We start from the raw sequence: 24,553 nt of genomic DNA on the forward strand, positions 1-24,553 counted from the left end.
AACCAGACACGGCCCGGTTCCCAACAAATTATGTCGCTGGGTAACACTAACAGTACCCCACCGATGAAGACATTATGCAGCGAAGTTGTATTAACCCACTGAAGACTACAAGAGTGAACCCGGCCGCATCCTTCTATGGTTTATTCATTCTGTTCAATGGAGTGTAATAACGGCAAGTGCCTGAGTACGAGACAGGGCAATGACTTTTAAGTTTTGACTGCTAGTCGTTGCAACTGATAATAATTTGTCGACATTTGCAGAGTCGTCGTTACAATACTTGTATACGAAATGTGGATTCCTCAGTGGGGTATGAACATTAAAAAAAAGAAAAAAAGAAATAAAACAAAAAGAGAGAGATCTCACACCAAATGGAGCCATTTAGACATCCAAAAGGTGCTAATAAAATTATTTCATTTGCGTGCTAACTTGAAATGTAAATCTAGACGGGGAGAAGGGTGTCGTGGAACTCGGGATGAGAGGGGGCACTCTCGGCGTCCCTCTCAGGTAAATAATTAAAAGTACCGAGTACAGTAGCCTGGAAGGCCATACTTTATGCGTTTGACATAACAGGAAAGGGACTCGCGCTAAAGGAGGTGACCCCTTCTAAGACCTGTGTATTTCTTGTGAACCCGGAGGCCCGCAGGCACCGCCTCCCTGTGTCCTTTTATTCCAAGAGCGTTATTAGGCACCAAACAGCCCAGCATGCCCCGCGACTCTCTCACGTGCGGCAACCACACGATTTTGGACAGTTGTCCTATTCTGGTGCTTCGATAAAAGTTGTAGCAGCGACTAAATATTTGATGCCCGTCTAGGAGTCAATTATTCATTGGTTGTTCAATCTCACCGGGCGGAGGGTTGAATATGTATCATATTTCTAATTTGCAGTGTTATTGTCCCGGAATGTAAAGTCCAAGTAGCGGCCCCACATGACGCCCCTGTTGGGCGAGGGCACCTCTGTCTTTCTGGTATCCGATAAATCTTTCTGAAACCAGAGATGTGTGGCGGAAAACAGGCGCTGAATCAAGGACACGGGCAGCCGCGCTGTCTGTGAGCTAGAAAGCAGACAGTGATAGCAGGTCGTGTCCAAAATGTAACAAGCATTTGCAACGCAGTAGGTCTCGCATTTGTAAAACGTAGAGCAATTGGCATTGTAAATGATGATTTTTTAAATAGATTTTTTGTTTGCAGCAAAGTACTTTCCTCCTACTATGGTAGTCTGAGGTTCCCAGTAACACAATATCTGCCTACGTGCCTTAAGAAAAGGTAATGACAATTCATCAAAACACCACTTGGCTTTAGAATGTCATTCTCACAATAACTAAGTCAGTCCTGCTGCCTTAATCATGACTTTTCAAAATAAGCATATCAGGCCTATAGCCTTTATCAATGGCTTGTCGCCATAGCCAAATCTGTCCCTCTGTGTTGAGCATAAGCTGCCCCTCAATTCACAAAAATCAGTCCTTCTGTCTTGAGCATAAGCTGCCACTCAAGTCACAACAAGCATTGGCATAGCCAATAGGTCTCGCCTTTGGGACCTTATAAGTGTTTAACCATGCAACAGTTAATGTTGTTGCCCCAAAGATATTGTGCTGCATAACTAAATACTTATAAGGTCCCAAAAGCGAGACCTATTGGCTATGCCAATGCTTGTTGGAAACGCAGCCCGTAGGGGGAGGCATCCTGTTTCTGCTTGTCCTTGTGCCCTGGAAAGTCGCTAGTTTGAGGTCATCTAGGAAGGTTGGTTTATTGGTAGTATTTTGATAAATCGTTCCGGGTGGACAATTTGGGGCGGTTCTTTACTCCATGGCTGATGCGTCAGCGCAGGGTTATTTTGCCAGAGAGTAAAGTGGTTTAATTTATTTGGGGCAGTTGTTAATTTTCAGGATTACAGGAGTGCTGGCTCAGTTCTCAGATAGACGGCTCAAGAAGTAGTGTGGAGGTGTAGGGGAGCTATTTTCGGAATAATAAGCACATGCGAATGCGAATGATAGGAGGGCGAGGATGGGTCACACACACTTGAGGCATGGGAGGTCATTTATGGGCAGTTAAATGGACAGTATTTAGAAAGTGACAGGAATTGAAGAGAGTTTTCAGACATTCAGTTTAGAGGGAGAGGTATTTTAAGAATGATGGGAGGGGAGCTGTTTTCTCATCTCTTCTTGCAAGTCCGTTGTTGAAGGCTGTAAGATGTGATGCTGCCTGGAAGTATATTTAGGTAGCTCAGACCAGTCACATTAAAGGGGCTTTTTACGCACTAATGATCAGGTCTGCGACTGTCCTGCTTCTTCCATAGCGCCAATTCTGAGGAAGAGCCACCCCCTTCTCCCCTAAGGATGGGACAGATATCGTAGACTTTCAACATTAAAAGTGAAGCGCGGGTGCCGCGATTTTAGCAAAAGTAAAGAAATAGATGTTTTTTTCTATTTCTTTACTTTTGCTATAATCACGGCACCGGCGCTTCACTTTTAATGTTAAAAGAAAAGCGCGGGTGCCGCAATTATAGCAAAAGAAAAGAAATAGAAAAAAACATCTATTTCGTTACTTTTGCTAAAATAGCGGCACCCGCGCTTCACTTTTAATGTTAAAAGTAAAGCGTGGGTGCCGCAATTATAGCAAAAGTTAAGAAATAGAAAAAAACATCTATTTCTTTACTTTTGCTAAAATCGCGGCACCCGCGCTTCACTTTTAATGTGAAAAGTAAAGCGCGGGTGCCGCGATTATAGCAAAAGTAAAGAAATAGAAGTTTTTAAGCAGATGCAGCGTCGCGCACGCGCAGCGCCAAAAGTGAGAGCAGATGTAGCGGCGCGTGCACGGCGCCAAAAGTGAAAGCAGAGGCGGACCGAGGCATGCGTTTGTGCGCATGATCGCAAGCTAGTGGCCGCTTGGCCGCTTTGGTAGCACTTCCAAAAGCCGCTCTTACTAAATGTCTCGCCAGACAGCGCATGCGCTGGCTCAGGCGAGACCTAAAAAATGCAATGCAGGCAATAGTCTTCAGCGAAAGCAGATAACTTCCGGAAAATCAAAATATGTACTCAAGGGAATAAATTCTGTGCCACTCTCTCAATGTTGGTTTTTAAAGTTCCTTTTCAGTGGCTCACATTAGGTTGGAGGGGAGATAGAAACTGTAAGTAGGAAGGAATAAGGGTAAAACCAAAAAAAGAAAACAGAGTGAAAGGATAAGAGACAGGGTAAAATGAAAGACTGAAAGGAAAGAAAAAAGAATGAAAGGTGGAGGGAATGATGGAAGGAAATGTAAAAGTAAATAATGGAGGGTGAATGAATGGATAGGTGAAGGCTAGATTGTTCCAAGAGTCGATTGGTGAATTGATGATGCAAGGGTGAAAGAAAACCTTCTAAGAAGGTTGAGGTTTTATCGCACCTTGGCGACATTAGAGAAGGGTTTTTAGGTCTCGCCTGAGACAGCGCTTTAGTGCTGTCTCGCAAGAGCTTTTGTAAATGGGGGATCTGGAAGTGCAAACGAGTGCTTTCAGGCCTCCAAATACAGTGCATGTGCGCCGGGCGCGCGCACCATTTGGCAGCCTGCACACCATTTGCTTTCGCTTTCACGGCCGCTTTGATGTTTGATCGCGATCACTTTCACTTTTGCGGCCGCACGGCCGCTTGTTCTGTTTCCTTGTTTGTAACAGCTCTTCGCTCATTCAGCGCGGCACCTCAATTCAACTTATTATTCTTCTTTGACAGAACAGTTTGCACATCCTTTGTTATGCACAGAAACGTTTTCGTTTGCATCCTCCTGGTCCTTCATTGGGGTTTGCGCGAGGGAAAAGAATGCGGTGAAAACTCAGTGCAGTTGAGTGGGTTAAAACTATTAAATTACTCGCCCCTTAAAATAAATTGCATTTTGGATGTTCAGCACGCAAAGAAAGATCACAATTTCCCACTGTGCCATTTTAGTATTTTTATTCAGCCAAACCCATGCTACTCGTGCGTTGACCTCTTTAAGCTGAAAGGCTGACATGGTCCTTTTGGGATGTGTAACCTTACCTACAGTCACTGTATATAGTGGGCGCAGACACAACAATTTCGTACTGCCTTCAAAGCATTTTGAGAGCGCGTTTAGTGAAAATGAATGCTTTCTAGGCTGTCAATGGAGACACAAATAGAGGCTGTTAAAGTAAAAGAGATTTTTGGGAAGAATATGGAGAAAGGTTCCCTCTAAAAAAGCAACGTGTTGGCAGCGATTCACGACGTTGCTGGGACAGGCGATGCCTCCCCAAGATGGGCTGGAAACTGCGGTTTGCTGCTGCCTGCGATGCTTACCAGCCCCCTGCAGGTGAACAGCATCTCCTGCAAGTGTCGAAGCAAAAGAATCCCCCCATTGCATCGTGGCCCACGCTTCTCCGAGGACTGTTTGAGCTGTGCTCTGGAGAAAATAAATCTGGATGTGTTCCATGTTCTTCTGTCTGATAACGGAAAATGTTTTAATTCATATTGATGACACTTTCCTTTTTTTCGAGAGAATTTACTTCTGACAGTTTTGAAAAAGCCACAACGTGCGTTTCTACATTAGGGTAATGAATTCAAAATTCAAATATCCTTCACTTTCTAATACCTTGAAATAAATAGGTGAACATCCTTACTGGTTTCGTATATGACTGCCGCAAATGTGTGACCCTCCACAACTATCAATTTATGTATTTTCTTAAAGTATAAGTAATTACAATTAAAAACAGTTGAGGTCTATCGGCATTGCCAATGCTGGTTGCTTACATTATTTTCTCTTCCATTATTACTGCAGGCAGATCGGTCCCTGGCCAGCACTGTGGTGTCTATAAATCACTTAAAGTCATATCACGGACTACCCAAACGTCATGCGATGCCATACGAGGGACTGATTGTGCGCTAGAGCAGTGCCAAAGAATAACTCAGTATTCAGAGAAATATCTGAGATCTTCACTTTACATACAACGACGAAGTGCACAATTTGAAGATCTTACATATTTATCTGAATACTTAGCGCACAATCTGTCACTCCAACGGCATCGCAGCACCTTTGGATAGTCCGTGCTATGACCTTTCAAGTGATTCCGTGGCTGCCTGAGCAATCAGCGAGTAAACAGTCTTGTCACTTCTGCTGCTCACCGTTGTTAACCGCCGGCACTCCACCGGGAGGTAAACAGTTCCCCCCACTCTTTGACCTACTCACTAGTGCAGGAAGGTGACAAATTAAGGCTGCCCTGTAAAAACCCTGTGTTTCTACCTTTAACTCTTCACTGACAGCTCTGAGAGCGAGAACAGAAACACATGCAGGGAGTGATCTTCCTGCAGTAATAGTGAAAGTGAAAATAATTTATAATGGGCATGCTTCCAGGGATTCAATTGTTGGGACTGAGAAACCCATCCCCAAAAATAATTCTGCCCCCACCCCCTTAAGAAGAACTAAATACTGCAACTCCCAGAGTGCAGGCGGTGCCAGCTACAGTTCAAAAGTTCAAATAAGATCACAGTGTTGGTTCTCCTCAGTACTAAGGTGCAGGACGTTCTTTGCCACCCTGTTGCTGTGGAGAGCTTACTTGGCAACAGCACCAGCAGCCACCCCGCGCCTTTACAAATCACATCGGGCTGCTTTTTAGGTCTCGACCTTGCTATCGCGTAAGCGATCGCACAGCGAGACTATAGAAAGCGGGTTTGAAAAGTGCTCCCAAAAAGCGGATTGCATGGCTAGCACGCGCACAATCACACGCATCGTGCCGCCATGCAACCGCCTTTTGGGAGCACATCAAAGGGTCCGCTACCCCGCCCCCAAGCGCGCGCGCCACGCTCCGCCGAGCTTGTTTTTCTCCAGGGCTTACCAGCCCCAGTCAGATCCTGGCACATGGGCTCATATATCTTGTTTTGGTTGTTGTGCGCTCCGCCGGGCTTGTTGATATTACTTCTTACATACGCTTCGCACCAGACTTCTGAGGATTCTAAGTGGTGCAAACAAACGATGCTAATGTCACTCGAGGTTGGCACTGCTCGATGTAACGGCACGCATCTTACCCACCTCGAAAAGATGAAATGCTGAGTCAAACTTGCATGGATCCGAACTCACAGCCTGAAAATCAGTGCATGTGTAATTAGCAACCGTACACATACGCTAACATGCCACAAAATGTGCATTCTTTGTTCTGTAAAACCTACATTATTATTTTCATTTTGGCCCAATAAATGTTTGCATTGTCAAAACCCCGAATGGGATTTGTAATAAATTGAGAGGTAAAATAATGGGATAACTATAATAAACATTATTCCGGATGGGCCACAAAGGCAATGTAACAACTGTAACACTTATTGCAAGGCAGCGAGATGAATTGCTGGCTGCTGTAGACGCACACCGCCGGGTGACATTTCAGGAGAGAGCCATTTCAATTTGTGATCTATAATGTTTCCAGATTTAGACAACAATGTGTACTGCCATCTCTCTCCTTGGTAATTACTGTACTGTCAGCCCTCGGCGCAGTATGTACATATTTTTCATTTTTTATTGCACCGTATGCTAAAAGGCATACCCAGCCTGCAGATGTTGCCAGCAGCAAGCGATAGCGCAATCACACAATAATAGTGAAACAGGGCACATTTCGAGCTGACTTATTTATTATTATTATTAATGGCATTTATTAAGCGCATGGTTGCACAAGGAACAGTGCGTCCCCGCGCTGACAATCCCACTAACATCTCTCGAGCGTAGCTCACGGAGGTGGAGCACTAGGGCCAGGGAAAACTATACTGAATTATGTCTTGGGGAAAAGATGGGTTTTCAACCTTTGTCTGAACCTAATTTCGGACGGTTCCATCCTTAATTCGATGGGTAGGTCATTCCATCCTTTACTGGCAAGGTGTCTGAAGGACCGTCCCCCCATCCTTGCTCTGTGAATCCTTGGAACTACTAATAACATACTGCCCATCGACCTAAGAGGGCGTGAAGGGCACGTGCACACAAACTGTCCTGGGCGGCAGCTCGTTACACTAATTGTGAGGCCGGTCCAGAGAGACGACGCAGCATTTGTCGATAGGTGACTAATCACGGCGCCTATCAGTCATGTACATGAGCCCGCCCCCTTGATGCTTTGAAGATGATGATAGACGACATAAAGGGCCTGTGTCTGACGACTGAAAGGGAACAGTTCCAGAAGAGTGGGCGTGTCACAGGCTGTCAATTACTGTTTGTTAGCCTTAGACAGAATTCTTCCTCTGCCAGTATTAAAAAAACACACACACACAACAGGGCTCCGTAGAATGAATGACTTTAATCTGTTTTTCAAAATTGTTTCTTGAAAGACAGAGCAGAATTTTCATTAGCTAATGTGTTGGCAGTTAGTCCTAGCCTTCCGGTGGAAAAATGCCTGGCAACTACAGTAAACACCAACGTCAGCACGTTATTCCCCGCGATCAGGAAAAAAGCGTGTAATTGGATAATAATGATTGCACCTTTCAGAGTCAGCAGAGTTGGGGGGTTTTCGGCATTACTGGTCAACTCCTAACAAGGGCCAAAGACAGAAAATAGTTATTAATTTGCAGCACCGCACTCCAAAAGAACAGTGCGCTTATTTTCTTTTTTTTTTACTTTTAGCACTTAGTAAGATGAAGGTTCTGGAAAGTCATTTCAGTGGGTCCAAATCAGAGTCCCGCATAAATTAAGATACAGACTTATTGGAGATGGAGGCTCGGAATGAGGTAAGCAAGACAAGAACAAGGCTTTTCACAAGAGATCAAGCTGAGCTTAGAGAGAAAAATCAGAAAGCCGGAAATTTGTGCAATAAAATGCCAGAATTACTGATATACTACACTTGTCAATTGCAAAAAGAACAAGCATTTGCAATGCAATAGGTCTCGCATTTATGCGAGTTTAAGCTATTGGTATTGTTATTTGCAATGTCAACAGCTCAAACTCGCGTAAATGCGAGACCTATTGCATTGCAAATGCTTGTTATATTAAAGGGGTGTCTTAATTTTCTGGCTACTCACTTCCATCAAATTCAAATTATTACTATTATGACATGGGTGTGGCCATCTGAAGAGATCTGATGGTTTTAACTTGGAATATTAAAAAGCACTGATGAGAATATGTAGCACCTTTACAACCTCAAGCCAATAACTCGTCTGTCAAGCTGCAACCACCAACTACAAGAAAATGGAAAAAACGTACCTCTATCGCAGACAAAAAAAACGCTATTCCCATGTATTGCAAACTGACCTCGTCATAGATCATAAAACATGGTAAGAAAAAAACAAGCCACTTCTCTTCTAGCACTGGAGAAAAGTCTTCACTGTTTACACTTTACATTTTGGGCCAGATGTCCTCCGCCCATCAATTGCCATTTCATTCAGGGCTGGCCAGACATTGCTGCTGCTGCTCCCAGCTGCTGCCTCCTCCGGTCCCTGTAGCAGCAGCCAGCACCAATAAGCAATTGCCGCCGGAGTGGTTAGGGAGATCTGTCTCCTTCAGCCAGGGCCCCGCAGCTGTCTCTGGCTGCTTTGAACGGTAAATATGGCTGCAGCGCTGCTACCTGTGGAAAGGGAGCAGCGCCCGGCGTTAGCCTCGATATGGGAGGAGAAAAAAATACACAGACAAAATCGGGCGCCATGCCAAAGCATACAGCGCTGCGCCTGTGCGTATTAAAGTTACACTCATGGCGGACCATGAAGGGCGTCATGCTGATAAAAAAAAGACACTAACGAACCTATTAAAGTTCTGCGCATAGCGGCCCATTAAGGGCGTCATGCTGATAAAAAAAAGACAAAAGTGGGTGCCGCGCTAAAACATACAGCGCGGTGCCCGTGCTTATTAAACATATGCGCATGGCAGCTCATGAAGGGCACCATGGTCGTGGCGCACTGGAAACAGGAAAAAGAGTACTTCTGGGAAACAGATGAACAATGCAAGCAGAAGGCAACTGTAGTTGATCAGTGTTGCTCTTAAAAAAACGGAAATGAGGTATCACTCCGTGAACCATTTAGGAAGCAGCACAAAGAGGGGCGACAATGCACTGAATCAATGGGAAAGCAGCAGGCGTGGCCTAAGTCCTTTTTCACTACAGCAGGTCTTCCAGACAGCGCATGCACTGTCCAGGCTCGACCTAAAAAACAACAGCAAAAACACACACAAGCTTTATTTCCAAACACATAGAATAGTCCTGCAAGTACTTAGTGAGGTACCTACTGGTCAGGGACACCCGTCTTATGAACCAGCAGTTACGTCACTACTGGGCCATTTCTAACATGTTTTGTCATTTATATACTGACTGGGAGAAGATGACAAAGTGTAAGGGACTCCAAATATTCTTCAAAACTCCCAGCGCCATTTCTAATAAACACTGTTGATACTTTTACATGTAAGTAAGACCTGCCTGACCAGAATAGTATGTTTGGCAATCATGTATTTGATTGCATTTTTAAAACGGTAGCAGAACTTACCTGCAATGTTTAAATAAGTCTAGGCATATTTAAACATTGCCAGTTTAATAGAATAATTGTGAAATTTTAGAGGGGGTGCCCCAATTATGATTTTCTTCACTAGGAAGGGCACGGCATTAAAAAGTTTGTGAAGACCACTGGGCAGAGACGTTTTAAGGCATGGGCAAAGTGGCCTCTGGCCCCCTGATAGAGCCAGCTAAGTTCTGCAGAGAGTCTTGCCCTGATGACCTTGAATAATTTATAAACAGATGGTTGTAAATAATGTTTTTCTATAATTTATTTTTAATGTGTTAGAGTCTATTACAGAAATGTTTATATGCTGTGAAGGACGCTACGCTGTGCATACAGGGGACACGCCGCTGCTAACAGTCCAACCATCAAGCACTCGGGACTGCGACGACCAGGGTGCCGTGCGTCTCGCACACCGGTAGCACCTGGCCATCTTCCCGACTCCTCCCCTGCTGCCCTTATTACGCCTCGCGGCCCCCACTTCGCGGGAGCCGCTCGAAGGCTCGGATCTAACTGCGGAACACTTGGGCTTCATTTCACCATCCCCGTGCATGCTGTGAAGGACGCTACGCTGTGCATACAGGGGACACGCCGCTGCTAACAGTCCAACCACCAAGCACTCGGGACTGCGACGACCAGGGTGCCGTGCGTCTCGTACACCGGCAGCACCTGGCCATCTTCCCGACTCCTCCCCTCTCGTAGCCCCCTTCCTGTATTTAACCATGGCCCCGCCTACACGCGCTAGCGGGACGCGCGTGGGGCGAAGTCCGGGGCGAAGACCGGGCAGAGAGCGGGCCGTTTGAGGCCGTTCGAGGAAGGGAGAGGCAGGGACAGGGCAGACCCTCTTCCCTCCCTAACAGTCGATAGCGAAGGATCAAGGACCTGAGTACTCATGACGTCTGCCAGAGAAACTCGGAGCAAAACTGTGCTGGCCGCTGCCAAGCCCACAGGTACTTTGGACTTGTACTTTGCAAAGGCTGGCTCCTTATTGATCGACGACATAACTACACTAGAAAAGCGCATTTCCCTAGAAATAGACTGGGTAAGAAGATCGTCTTTAGGTCCTCTTAAACATGCTACCTCCCCACTACAATTGCCAGAACTTGTTAATCCTGCCACGGGGGGTTATCTGGATCCCCGACATCTTCGAACCCAAATAACACGATTTCATCAACTGTAGATTGTGATATTTCCACCCCAGTCGATTTCACTACACTATCCCTTCCGCCCCCAAGGCTTTCTACTGCCCTAATTACACGCAAAATAGATACTGCCTCTGAGACACCTACTATTAACAGTACCACCCCTATTTTACAGCCGACTCAGGGGAATTGTGAGGGAGCAATACCTAAGCGAAAAGGTAGGGCCCAAACTGCAGGGGGGCGTAGGCCAAAGAATCCAAAGCATGATTTTAGGGGAGAAATAAACTCTCCGGCTGTGGCTCGCAGGGGAGAGGTTATACCTCCAACTCAGGCCAGCAGACCTTCGAGCCCAAAAACCGCAATATGGGAGGAGGGTCTCTCACTCGCTGACATAAAATCTCTTATGAGTGAATTGCTCACCCCCTTAACAAATCGTCTTGCAAATCTGGAATCACGCCTAATAAATTTACAAAATGGAATGGTCCAGTTAAGGGATACATTTAAACCAACCAACGTAAATACAAAGCCCACAGAAGTACCATTACCTAGGGATAGTTGCGGTTCACAACAGCTCGCTCACCCACACCTTCTCAGATCAACTTCTCCCCCAACACCCAGGCCCACGGTCCCATCTCGGAAAATTATTCCCAGCGTTTGTGACATCCCACTCCTATCTCCAACACGGTTGCAGGGACATGATAGCAGACACAGACCAGTTAACTTACCGCCTGAGTCAGCCCCATACACAGTTATCCTAACGGGTATTCCGGAATTAAAACCACCCATTAGCGAACCAGTGATGGCCCTGAAAAACAAGGTCATTCACTGGCTCTCTAAAAACAGGCCTCTACCAGTGGGTATTAACAGCGAGGTCCTCATGGTAAGGAGACTCCCGTGGCTTGGAAACACCAAAAAACCTATCAAGGGTGACTGTGTATTGATTAATTTTAGGGACCCCCGCACAGTATCTCACATATGCAGCTGGCCATACTCAACACCGGGATCTCTCATTCAATCTCTCCCTCTTTCATTTTTTTATCCCCCCATAATAACTGCGCAAGTTGAGGAAGGATGGGACTTTGTATCTAGGAGAAATGGGACCAGGGCCCAAATGGCAGACGGGGAACGCCGGATGATCGGTTGCCCCAGACTAGACCAAGTCCCAACCCACAATCGATTCTGTACTTTAGATATGGTGGATTGACCGTTTGTGCCCGTGGGCGGTGGCGCTCTGAACAAAACTAAGAATAGACAACTAGCACCTCCCAAGGAGAAGGAATACATTCTGCACACTAAAGTTACTGAAGAGGGTGGCTTAGGGGCGGCTCTTTTTCTCCCGCCCATCTCACCTGAGAGGGCTGTTTATGGAACTGACTATGGTTCAACCCCCCCTCGGAGGATGGATTTGGAAGTGGCCTCATCCCCAAGTCCACCCCACGTGGCATTAAGTTCCTCCCCCCTTAAAATCCTATCTTGGAATATTGCGGGCCTTCCCAATAAACTGAACAACCCGTCTTGGTGCTCTTTCATTGAGCAGAATGATATTTGTCTCCTACAAGAGACGTGGGCTAGAGAAGATATTGATCATATGGGCTTTGCAACATTCTCTACACACGCAACTTGGGGGGGTAAAGGGCGTCCCTCGGGCGGCCTCACAACATGGGTGGCTACCGACTTAGGTTGCAGGGCGGATGTATTACCCACTAACTCAGTAGATATTCTTGCCGTGTTGCTGGAGTGGCCAAATGCCGAAAGCCTCCTGTTGATTAACATCTATTCGAGGCCAATTAATATCACCCAGGAGTCACCCACCATAACGGAGCTCGCCTTGGTCTTGAATGATCTACCAGAGGGCACCCCCTATCTTATAGGAGGAGATTTTAACTGCCACTACGAGCCCCTCCCAGGCTTTATGGGAGGCTTGGCTACGGAGGAGGATCTTCTGTGGCACATACCACCAACACAGGCTCCGGCACCAAAAACATGGTCCCCCCTGGCTCTGCAAATTAATACCTTATCTTTGAAATATGGCCTTCGGGCCTGTAATGGCAGGTTCAATTCTGACATTCCGGCAAGATGCACCTTCAATAGAATGGGCAGCGAGTCAAGATTGGACTATGTCTTGGTCCCTGTGTCTTCTTGGCCCCATGTTAAAGATTTCTGGGTTACGAACAGGGATGATAGCGATCATAACGCCCTCGAACTAAATTATAGCCATCCTGGTCCCCCAGCCAGGGGAAACCAAATGAGGGAAACTGAGGAGTGCCGGGTACTTGAGAATAATAGGCGCAGAGTGAAGTGGGAGCATATATCTTCCCACCCGGACAAGATATCTAATCTATATGCACAAGCACTGCCCTTACTTGAAAAACTTGAGGTGCTTGTGGAGAAAGACACCACTGAGGCTATTTATTCTCAATTGGGACAGCTACATGTTGACCTTCTCAAAACGGTTTCTGAATTCCTAACCAAACCAATAACCAGGTCTAATGGAAAAACACCGGGCCCTTCTTGGTACAACGGTGCTTGCCGCAAGGCAAAAGCCGACCTCCTGAGATCAATTAAGGAAGGAAGGGGTGGCGTGGACATCAGGGCTAGACGAATAGCTTATAAGTCCGTGACCTCTAACGCCAAAAGTGAGTGGGAATATGACAAATGGATCAAACTTACCAACTTCCTGGCCTGTGCAGACTCGTGCAAATGTTGGCGTTGCGTCAACACAGGCTCCGAGGAATTGATATCTGCCATAGAACCTAATATCTCAGCTAAGGTATGGCAGGACCATTTCCAGTCTCTCTATAAATTACCTGAGGACGCTGGGGTAAATTCTAGCCATCCCTACTGTCCCCTTGAGACTGGCGAACCATTCACACTTAAGGAGGTACGAGCTGCTCTGATTGGACTCGCATCAGGAAAGGCCCCTGGGCTAGACGGGCTCCCGGGCGACTTGTTCAAGCAGGAGCCAGATGTCTGGTCCCCTTATCTCTTGACTCTCTATAATGCCATCTTGGGAGGCATGGCTATGGCGGGTACTTGGCTGGGGGCAGAGATTGTGCCAATTTTTAAAAAGGGCTCGCCTCTGCTCGCAGCCAATTATAGACCCATTAGCCTCATAGATGTACCGCAGAAGATTTTTGGCAGACTCATTTTAAATCGCCTCCAGGAATGGATCGAAGACACGGCGATTATGAGTCCTTATCAAGCGGGTTTCCAACGGGGTATTTCTACCACCGATCAAATCTTCCGCTTAAATCTTCTCTACTGGAAGACGGTGCTGATTGAGGGCGGCAGTCTCTACACAGTTTTTGTGGACCTCCGTGCCGCTTTCGATTTGGTGCCTAGAGACAAGTTATGGTCGGTGTTAATGGACATGGGGGTTCCCGTCGACATTCTTTCAATTCTAAGAAGGTTGCACCAGGGGAATTACGCAAAAGTAAGATGTGGAAGAGGAGGCACTCTGTCGGACGCTTTCCCCGTTGACAGGGGGGTCAGGCAGGGATGTGTCCTTGCCCCGACCCTTTTCTGTCTGTTTGTCAACGGGGTTGTAGATCATCTCTGCACCCTGAGTGATATTGATTCCCCAAAGTTGGACGGCAGCAGGTTTCCTGCAATTATGTTTGCGGATGATACCCTGCTGCTCTCCAAATCTCCCATGGGACTTCAACGGGTCCTGGATGGCTTTGCAGGATTCTGTGTGGAACGCGGCTTGGAGATCAATGCCGCCAAAACTAAATACATGATCTTCAACCCCCCTCCTTCCACACGTGCGAGCCCTACTATAGGGTCCTCTAGGTTAGAGAGGGTCTACACTTTTGAATATCTGGGCATAGTCATCAATCAGCGTATGACCTGGGAATCACACAAAATAAGGGCAAATATGAAATTGACTCAGCTGGTGGGCGGAATCGGCAGGATGACTAAAGAACTCACTTATAGGCCCCTCGGCCCACGTATACAAATATACAAAGTTCAGGCCAGGGGGGCCGTTACCTACGGAGCAGAAATTTGGGGGCATACGTCTTCACAGAAGCTCCAGGTAACGGAGAACACTTTTCTCAGGCAGTTGACAGCTTTACCTGTTAGTACACCTCTCCTGCTACTTAGACTAGATCTGGGTTTAAGACCGATCTCAGAGGAGTTGGGCTTGAAACCCCTAACCCTCTGGTGCAAAATATGGTCTTCCCCAGAACTCTTTAAATATAGAGCAGAGCTGATAGAGATGTTGCGCCTTCGCAACAACATACAAATACCATGGTTAAGTTATATAAAGCATACTTGTGAGGTACTTGATAGATCAGATCTGTGGTACGATCCTGAGACTGCTTGCCCCAGGATCTCACGTAAACTTATCACGAAGGCCTTTCGTGAGTATCATTTACGAGATGCTATAAGGAATGCGAGGGAGGGATCCCACACTGCCTATTTTTTGGCTTTTAAAGATTTTTATCATTTAGAGTTGACTTTTAATGATATGGGCCCCAAACTCACAAGGAAGCTTTATATGCAATGGCGCTATAATACTCTCCCCCTTAGGGCATATACTGCACTTTGGCCACACTCGGAACATACTGCTTTATGCCCTTTGTGCAAGCAGACACAAGAGACAGATTTGCATGTTTTATTTTTTTGTCCGGTGTACCAAAGAGCAAGGAAGTACTGGCTTTGCCCCCTACTTAGAAATATGGGTTATAAACAATACTCCCCCGCTTTTAGAATACTGAAGTCTGACCTTTCGCCCCCAATCGCCTTTGCTGTTGCCAAATTTTTAACGTCTATGTGGTTCACACACCTACGTCTTTTCAAAATAATCTCAAGTAGAGATGATCCAATGAGTTAACTTATTTTATTCTAATTGTGCAATGTTTTTATAATGTAATGTGTTTTATTGTATTTTGATGTACTCTTTTATGGTCTTAACGACCGAAATAAAGATAATTGATGATGATGATTATAGACAAAATGTGGTCATGTTCATTGCAACATCCATGTAAAAAGTTTCTTTTAGATCAAAAGAGGACTTTACATATGAGAAACGGGACGGTGTGACAGAGACTATTTGCAGTAACATTAGCGAGTGGATGCTCTGTTACAATACTGAAAACACACATCACTGTCCCTGAATATCAGATGTACACTTATTTAGAGTACCAAAGAGGGCATGAAAGAGATGAAACTGGATCATAACATCAAAGCTGTTCCAAACAGGGGCCCCCAAAATCCTTAAAACGCCCCTGCCACTGGGTTAAAGTCTGCAACACCCAGCACCCACAATGTGTGCCATCCATGGGGAGGAATGGCAACTTGCAGGCTGGTGAACAAGTATGGACTTTTAGAAACACCACTTATAAATCAGGGCCACAGAAATTATATGGCAGGGAAGGACTAAATTATGCGGCAGGGTTGACTAAATTATGTGGTGTAAAGTTGTACAATTTGTGGCTACATCACTTTATCATTTTGTTCTTTTTAAACATGTTAACACGGTCTGGTAAAACCGTATTAGTATCAGTTTACTAGCTAAATAGAGCAGTCAGCAAGTGAAAGGCGGTCTTTCATCGAGTGGCCACACGCGTGGCAGCGTTTTTATCTGCGTATCAAACATTTCAGATATACAGTGGCGGTGCGTGCATTGAGGGCGTTGGGGCGTAGCCCCCCCGCAGCTCCATCGGCGTTTCCAAACGTAAGTAAACTCAAGACGCCGAGGGAGAACCAACTGACAATTATGTCAGTCAGCATGACGTCGGACCGCCCACCCCCTTCAGAGTCTGAAGGGGGTGGGCAGTCCGGCGTCATGTTGACTAACATGATTGTCAGAGACCAGGGGCCGGGCAACAGGCAGCAGCACAAGTGCGCATGAGTGGGGACGGAGGGCGAATTTTCACCCGTGCCCAGTCATGCGCACTTGTGTTTGCACTGGCTTGCGCATGCCCATTAGGAGCCCCTCGGTCTCCTAATGGGCAGGCGGCGGGCGTAGCGTAAGCTGTGCCGTCAGCCAATCCTGGCGCTGCTGGCAGCGCCAGGATTGGCTGAGAGGGGTTGGCAGGCCCCTCCAGTGCTGTTCGTGAAGGCGCCCAGGGGAGCAGTCGAGCAGAGGTCTGACTGAGAGGTGGCGTGGACCGGCTGTGACTCAGGTACGTTTTTTGCTTAATATATTTCATTCCCCCCCGTGCGCGACACCCCCCTCCCTCTCCCCCCCCCCCCGAGCCGCGATTGTGTGAGCAAACACTTGACAAGCAGACTGGGAAATGCCGCCATCTGAAACCCACGCGCAGGGAAAAGGAGAAAGCACCGCACATATTAAAATCTGACTGCAAACAAATCTGTTGAAACTACTGGAACTGGTAGTTCAATCTGTTTGTTATGCAGTGCAAATTAAACGCGGCGACACCTGTTTTTAGTTCATCTGATTATGCCGACTGTCTTCCTGTTACTGCTGTCATCCTAAAAACGCCTGCCTTTTCCAAAAGGAAAGCTACAAGTTACAACATAACACAAAACACCCACTTAATTTTCAAATCTCCTCTCATATTAGACTCGTTATGGATTTTTACTCATATGCAAAATTACACCATCGTGGGTAGAGACTGCGTCAATAAAATGATTTTAAGTTCAAATTCCATTTTTTTAACATTATTCACTGTAAATTGAGACATCTGTGTGTTTAAGCCAGAGAGAGGTAAGACAAATGGCTGTTAATTGGGCGAGTTGCTCTAAAACTATATTGGTCCACACGAGTAGGTAAAAACTTTATTCGTGCAAATGCTCTGCTCCATATATGATAACAGTATTACTAGAATATAGCACACTCCGCCAGAGTGGTTATCGTGGCTGGGGGTGTTATTTCAGATCCGAGAGACTTGAATCCCCATGTAGGAAGGGATATCCTAGGACAGTGGTATTATGAGCTCCCTACTTCAGCAGCTTAAGAAGGGGCTGCCACTGGATCTCATGGGCTGCTGAACCGGGCCCCAATAAAATATAGTTTTCCATGGGACTTTTCTGTCTGCAGATAAAATGCTCGTAAATAACACAAGTAGGAAGTTTTATGACAGAGGGGTGTGGGAGGTGGGCTGACCTGCACAGCAAAGGAAACATAGAAAGAGAAAAGATGGGAATAGGGGAAAACACAGGAAGGGACAAATTGAAAAGATGCTGATGAGAAACAATGTTAGAAAGAAAAAGTAAGATGAGACAAATGATCGGTAGGTAGAAGGAGGAAAAAAAGAACGAGAGTAGAAAGGAAAGGTTAAAGAAAGTTAGGAAATAAGCAAGAAAGGGTGAAATGTAGGACAGAAGAGTGAAAGGAAGGATAGTTGAAAGACGATTGAGAGCTGAAGAATGGACAGATTGGGAAGACTGGAAGGGTGGAAGGAAGGATGGAAGGATAGCTAGATGCATATGTGGATATAGTGATGGGTGGATGTGTGGAAGGATGTATGTATAAAAGTGTGAAAGGGTGGATGAAGGGATGGTGGCTGAATGGATATGTGGGTAGAAAGATGAAGAGATTGTCAGATGAATAGACAGAAGGGTGAAAGGATGGATGGAAGGAGTATGAAGGGGTGAAGGAAAGGGTTCCTGCTTATTTACCTTTACTGCTCGTTGCGATTAAAGATTTGGTTCAAGAGGGGGATATTTTAATTTTCTAGCTATTTCCTTGTACTATGAGTTATGACACTGTATTCAAATTTAAATCCTAGTGTTTGTAAACCCCAAACACAAAAGTGCAAGAACCTGTAAACCACCATTGCACTACATTTTTAGACTTTGCACCGTAATCTGAAGGAGGCTCACAATGGCATATGTAGGTGGAAATTGGTGTGCAGGCCCATGCACTGTTAATTATTGGAAAGTATACTTCCCACATCCAGTGTTATTTGAAAATAAGGTGCACGTTGCTTTTTGCATAGTTCAGGATTTTTTTACTGACAGGGATGCATAGATTGCATGGTCCAATTTTTCCTCAAAATGTCTAGATTATACAGTTCACATCGGTGATGGTGCCAATTAGGCAACTTTTTATCTGCTTAGTTTTAGTCATGAAGGGCGTATGGTAGGTTGGTTACATTTGTCTCACTTTCTTGAGGTAATTGGACTAATTGTAAACTAACATTTCCACTAACCGTTGTAGAAATAACATTTACACCAAAAGACAGAGGAAAAAAACAAATTTTGACTCCAGTTTATTGAAATATTGATGCAACATAGAACTAGTGTAATCCATGTAAACTGAACATTTTGGTTGTAAATTGCTCCAGTGCAGTCTTTGTGATACAGCTGGATACCGTGCGTTTTCACCCAGGAATAAAGGGCCATGAACATTTTAAAAAGATTTGGTTGGTAGAACTTGTGTGTTACTGAAATGTCTTACTAAATGAAATAACAATTTAATATTCGAGAATATAGGTATGAGCATACGTACACAGTTATCTCTACTATAATCAGACACTGAAACAGACCATTGAATGTTGGAATGTAAAATCTTGTCCCGCTTTGGGGTAACTTAAAATTTTGTCTGCTACAGGAATTTTTAAATATGAGAGAATGTTAATTTGCTTTGGCAAGTCATCCATTGTAGACTGCACTTAACACACATGAAATGACACATGGGAGGCCTGCTTTGGCAGTGAATTGGATCTGGAATTTCTGAGTTTGAGTTGCATGGTCAATATTTGTGTGTCACTTTCATAGTTATTTAGACTGTGTTTCTGTTTTATACTGTTTCTGCCTACATATTGAGCCACAGTTTTGGTTGATTTTGATTGCAGTGGCTCAGTTTATTTGGTGATTCACAATTCCAATCATGGGTAAAACATGGCTTGTTGAACATAGATGAGATGTACTTGAAAATAATTGTTGGATTGCGTATTGCAGTTCAGGTTTTCAATTTGACAAATCTTTTTACTTCTTACCACCGAAATATGAGTGTCTTCCTGGTCGAGGACCACACTGCTTTTTCTCTTATCTGTCTTGTATCAAGACCCTGCTGGACTATGGGGTGAAAGAAAGCTTGAATAAGCAGCTACCTATGTTATTTGACATCTCTTTATTAATGTAATAACTGCACTTTCACAATTGCTTTATTAACCTTCCTGCTTTCTCAAATTTGCTTGAAAATGCACCATTTGTCCACTCGTTTTTCAAAATTTTCTCGTGGGGGGTAATCCCCCCGAACCCCCCTTAGGTTGTTCGGGCTCGCTCGCTACGCTCGCTCGCTGCGGTGCAGTATGCCAATACTTTTACGCCTCACCACTTTCAAATGTCACCAGCCGCCACTGCAGATATAAACATCTTTTATTCAAATCTGTAAATCGAAAATCCTCACTAGATGCATGTAACTGTTTATTACAGGCAACTAGTGACGTCACGATGCCCCTACAGGCTCCCATCAGGTCATGGCCTCTCGCATCGTTGACTCCGAGCTGAAAGTGAGATGCCAGGCTGGCGGCGGCAGCGCTCTCCCGCTGAGCTCTCCTTTACTTTCACTTTCTCCAGGCGCGCGGATAAGCTGTGGCTAGAGTTACATCCAGAGGAAAGAGAGCAGGCAGATAAGGAATGGTGCCTGCGAGGGATGCTGGGCTGTCAGGCAGCGCGAGGACAGGAGGCAGCTGCCCAGCGCCTGCTCCCTGAGGTCATGACCTCTCGCCGCTGTCTCCGTTTCCGCAGAACATCTAAGGAGAAAACTTCTTTCAGCCTCGTATGCAGACAGGGAGAAGAAAGGGCGCACTTCACAGGAACGAAAATACATTCATCTTTTTAATTCTTAAAACACATCAATCTATCGGCTCTAAACTTCAGTGAGCCAACTTTACTATAGTATTTTGCTGGACTTTATTTTGTAATGTTATTTTCAAACTAATACAAATGCTTGCAGAGCTTTAGCAATATTTATTTTACTACTTGTTTTATCTACAGACGAACCCTAACGAAGGGATCATGTATTACAAGGAATAAAATACCCCCACGCGTATCTAGGGAGTATATTCAAAGTCACCTCGGCCTGGGCTTGAGATATATCCATTGGCCTCTCCGGTGTCTTGAAGTGGCCTGCTTGAGTACAGATGAGGTGCTTTATTCCGTATATACTCACAGGAGTTTGCAATCTCCCTGTCACCCACCACCCCTCAATAATGACAGGTGCATCTTTCAAATGGTGGCCCTTGTTTCTGGGAATGTCTAGAAGGCTACAAGATCTCAAGTCTGTGCATAAGTAACATTTGTTCTAAAAGTTATTGCAGACCGTGTTGGGTGTGGGTGATGTAAAGGATTCGGAAGTTAATTTTACACGTGTTTGGCAGCCAGTGTGCACTTGAAATAAACAGTATTTAAGGTGAGGCTGACGCGTGTAAAACGTTTAAACGTTGTATTTGGTCCAGGGTATATTTCTGTGGAAGCAATGACACGATTCATCATTTCGCTGCCAGCCATACACAGATATTCCAAATATAACCTATTCTTGTGCAATTCGGGCAGTTCTTATTGAAGCAGTGTGCTACGGAACAATATTTAATCTAAGAACGAGAATTTAGAATAATCTGCTGTGACAGTGGGTTTTGCTAACATAGTTCCCTGGGTGTGGGCGGAGAGAAATGCATGGGCCCTCGCTGATGGAAGCGAAATCAATGAGGCAACGGCGGGGGAGGGGTGGGGGCAGCGGCTGGGTGGGTCACTGGTCAGTACCTGGATTTGCAGGGACTGGCCCCTGAACACAAAAATCCCCGGATCGCCCCAGAGCGCCTAGATGACAGATAGCTGCCTCACGCAGATGAGGGTTTTGTTGATGTGTGCCAGCAGGGTTCAGAGGGTGAATGGAGGGCAAGGAAGGGGGCGTTGAAAACATCGCCCAACAGGTGTAATACGGAAGGACTGAAATCATTTTAACTGCAGGCTAAGCACGCAAAGGACCAGGCGCGGACAAGGCTGGACCTAGACGATGGGGGCACTGTTGTTGGCATAACCTTAAGGCACGCAGCGCCACGCGCCCCAGAGAGTATTGAAGCCCAGGGCTGGGACCAGCTCACCCATGCTAAAGACCGGCCCTGCCTGCACACCTGCACCGCTGCAATTTCACGGTGAGCTCACAAGAAGCGCGAAGAGCATTCCGAGCCTCACTGTCCTATAGACCAGCTGCGCCCTGAGCACCTGAACGCGCGCGCTGCACACAGCCAGGTGACTGCAATCTCACGGTGAGCTCACAAGAAGCGTGACGAGCATTCCAAGCCTGATTGTCTATGGACCAGCTGCGCCCTGAGCACCTCACGCCGACCCCGAGCCTGCCCTGCGCACCTGCACCGCGCGCGCTGCACACAACCATGTGTCTGCAATCACACAGTGAGCTAGGAGGACTCCACCTTTGCCTTTACAAAGGCTGAACCCTGTGCATTTCTATTATTCCGCTGTCTGAAAGCAGGGCCAGCTCGGGGACCAAAAAGCAGCCCGGCAAAAATGCTCAACCAGCCCAGCTCTCTTCCTCTCCTTGCCGAACCCCTCGCTTTCAGGTCACCCATCTTCTCTCTCTCCTTCCCTCTCTGATTACAGTAGCTCTACCTTCTACCCCCCCCCCCCACACCCTTCCTCTCTCTTGGTGCCTCCCCATGCTTGCTGCAATTAACCTCGGGGAGCTGGGGAAAGTGGCAGGGGCACAAGACGTGGCACTGGGCTTCCAAAACCAGTCTCCAAGGACTCCAGTCTCCAGCCCACCAGGGAAACGCCCGGTGGAATAAAAGCCCCGTAGGGCTCTGACTAGAAGGCCTTTGTAGGATAAAACACAGCTGGACCAGGTCACCTGGAGGAATGTGCCAATAACTAACAAAAGATGACGACCACCGTTGCCCGGGTCTAAACCCTTCGGACCACCATCTGCGTACATACCCCCAGACGGAAGGGTTGGACGGAAGCACACACCAACACAACGCCCCGCCCCAACAGATTTAGGAAAGACCTACAGACTGCACTTATTTAGGGTAACCATCTATCGGGCAAATGGACAGTATACCACCAAAAGGACTGAGCCCAACCAGTGAGCATGTCCAACCCATCAGGCCCTGGCACCCTAGTACTGCCTGTTGCTGCTCAACAACTGTCATGCCATGCATGTCAATCAACAACTAGAGCCCTAGCTGCAAACCCTTTCTAGGGCTAGATGTGTGTTACTCCTGTCTCAGATGTGAATGGCGCCTGAACACTCCGGCCAGAATCACAAAGCATTAGTCCCTGGTTGGGTGTGAATGAAGAGTTTTGTGATTCCGCACGCGCCTTACACCTGGAAACACACGAGTAAATCAAACATTAGTCTGCAGCAAAAGGCTTGTCAATCGGGCCCCATTTCCGGGTATATTTCAAATCTAGGACAGAAATAAACTCAACCATTCAAGGAAATTGGCTGTGTCCAATCATGAACAACAGAGGTGTAGCCATGGACGTACAGATGGAAATACAGTGTGCGCAGTTCTGCGTCCCTTCTGCTGAAGATTGTGTGAATTCGCTGTAAGTCAGAGGCACACGCCGGAGCCTCGCCGATGGAACAGCCATGGCGGTCACAGGACCCCACAGTAGTGAAAGGGGCTGTAGGAGACCATGAAGTGGGTGAGGGCTCACACTTTTGCTTTCTGGCTTGATAGCAAAACAATCTTTTTGAAAGCTGGTCATGTAGGAGTCTCATGTTTCTTTCTATGATCTGGATAGGTTTCTGACTCTGGCCATGAAACTCCCCCCCGCAGCACTCATCAAGGTGAGGTACGATCGATCCCCTCTTTGAAAACATCGGAATCCACTCCGCATTGGCCCCCTTCCTCATGCAGGTCTGACTAGCAAACCCTTCACGTCCGAGGGAGCAGGGCTGCGCACGGTTGAAAATTAACCAACCTGTTCTGCGCAGGGGGGCATTCTTGAGCGGGGGGAAGGTAGGGGGGGCTGAGCCGAGATCATGCGCCAGAATAAAAGGAGCTGCTTTTGCACGTCGAGAGCAGCAGGCTCTCTCAGTAGAGATGTGCCGGCTGCTACGCTGCATAAAGTGCGTGCAGAGGAGGTGGCAGTGCACAGGGAGAACCCCAAGCCACGCAACTGCACAAGAGCACGCCATGCAGAGAGCGCCTGACCGGCACACGAGATAACTGCTCGAGGGAAGACATTTTACGTAGTTTACTGACTGCATAAACTCACACGATGCAGAAGAGCACAGTTTACACCCGCACAAGGCCTAGTACATAGACAACACCAAGTCTCGTTTTGCACAAGAGCACATGGGGCACACCAGCAGACCTAACACGATTAGACCCTGCACGTGCGCGCGTTCACACCTGAGCAAATACGGCCTCTTTCTCTGCAGGGTCCCACGTTACACAAGATGTAAGCTCTCACCGTGCATCTTGGCCCCCCCGTTGCTGGCGGGGGGCTTTGCGCGGGGTCTGTTGTTCCCCTGGCTCTCGGTCTGCGTGCTGGTGGAACAGCCCATCTCTCCTTCGTAACACGAGCAGCGCAGGGAGCAGGTGACGCCGCCCAGAGGAGACCGAGCGAGCAGAGAGGATACGGGCAGGTGCGGTGCCTGGTGCTGGGAGCGCGGGACAGGAGGGCAGTGAGCAGGACAGGACAGCCGTGGGTGGCAGAGGCGCTCCCGCCGAGATGACAACCAGCTGATGGTGACACCGTCACTGTCCCGCGCTGCTTTTATCTCTTGGAGACGTTGTTTGCTTGACAGGTCGGTTGCCATATGAACCCATGCTCGGGGCAGGCTGAGGCGAAACTTTCCAGACCCCAGCAGAGCCTGTCACAGTGTGTGCACTGCGCAGGCGCAGGGAGGCATGGCAGCCCGAGGCTCGCAGACGAGCACAGACACAGGGTGAGGGAGCAGACACCGGGTGAGGGGGGCAGACACAGGGTGAGGGGGACAGACACAGGGTGTGGACAGACACAGGGTGAGGGGGCAGGCAGGTTAAGGGGGTAGACATAGGGTGAGGGGATAGACACAGGGTAAGGGGGTGACAGAC

At 46.9% G+C, this 24,553-nt stretch overlaps 1 protein-coding gene across 2 annotated transcripts in view; it reads right to left on the bottom strand.

Moving 5' to 3' along the window:
* The window catches only part of LOC146830993 (uncharacterized), a 94,833-nt gene extending 70,522 nt beyond the window's left edge, over positions 1–24,311 (bottom strand). For both annotated transcript variants that reach the window (XM_085605200.1, XM_085605199.1), the window contains exon 1: positions 23,928–24,311. In XM_085605200.1, the coding sequence (XP_085461326.1) occupies positions 23,928–24,276 (349 nt within the window). In that variant the 5' untranslated portion in view covers positions 24,277–24,311. The remainder of the gene's footprint in view (positions 1–23,927) is intronic.
* Positions 24,312–24,553: the final 242 nt, after the last annotated feature.

The sequence above is a fragment of the Triturus cristatus genome, chromosome 5_1, assembly GCF_964204655.1.
Source record: "Triturus cristatus chromosome 5_1, aTriCri1.1, whole genome shotgun sequence".
NCBI lineage: Eukaryota > Metazoa > Chordata > Amphibia > Caudata > Salamandridae > Triturus > Triturus cristatus.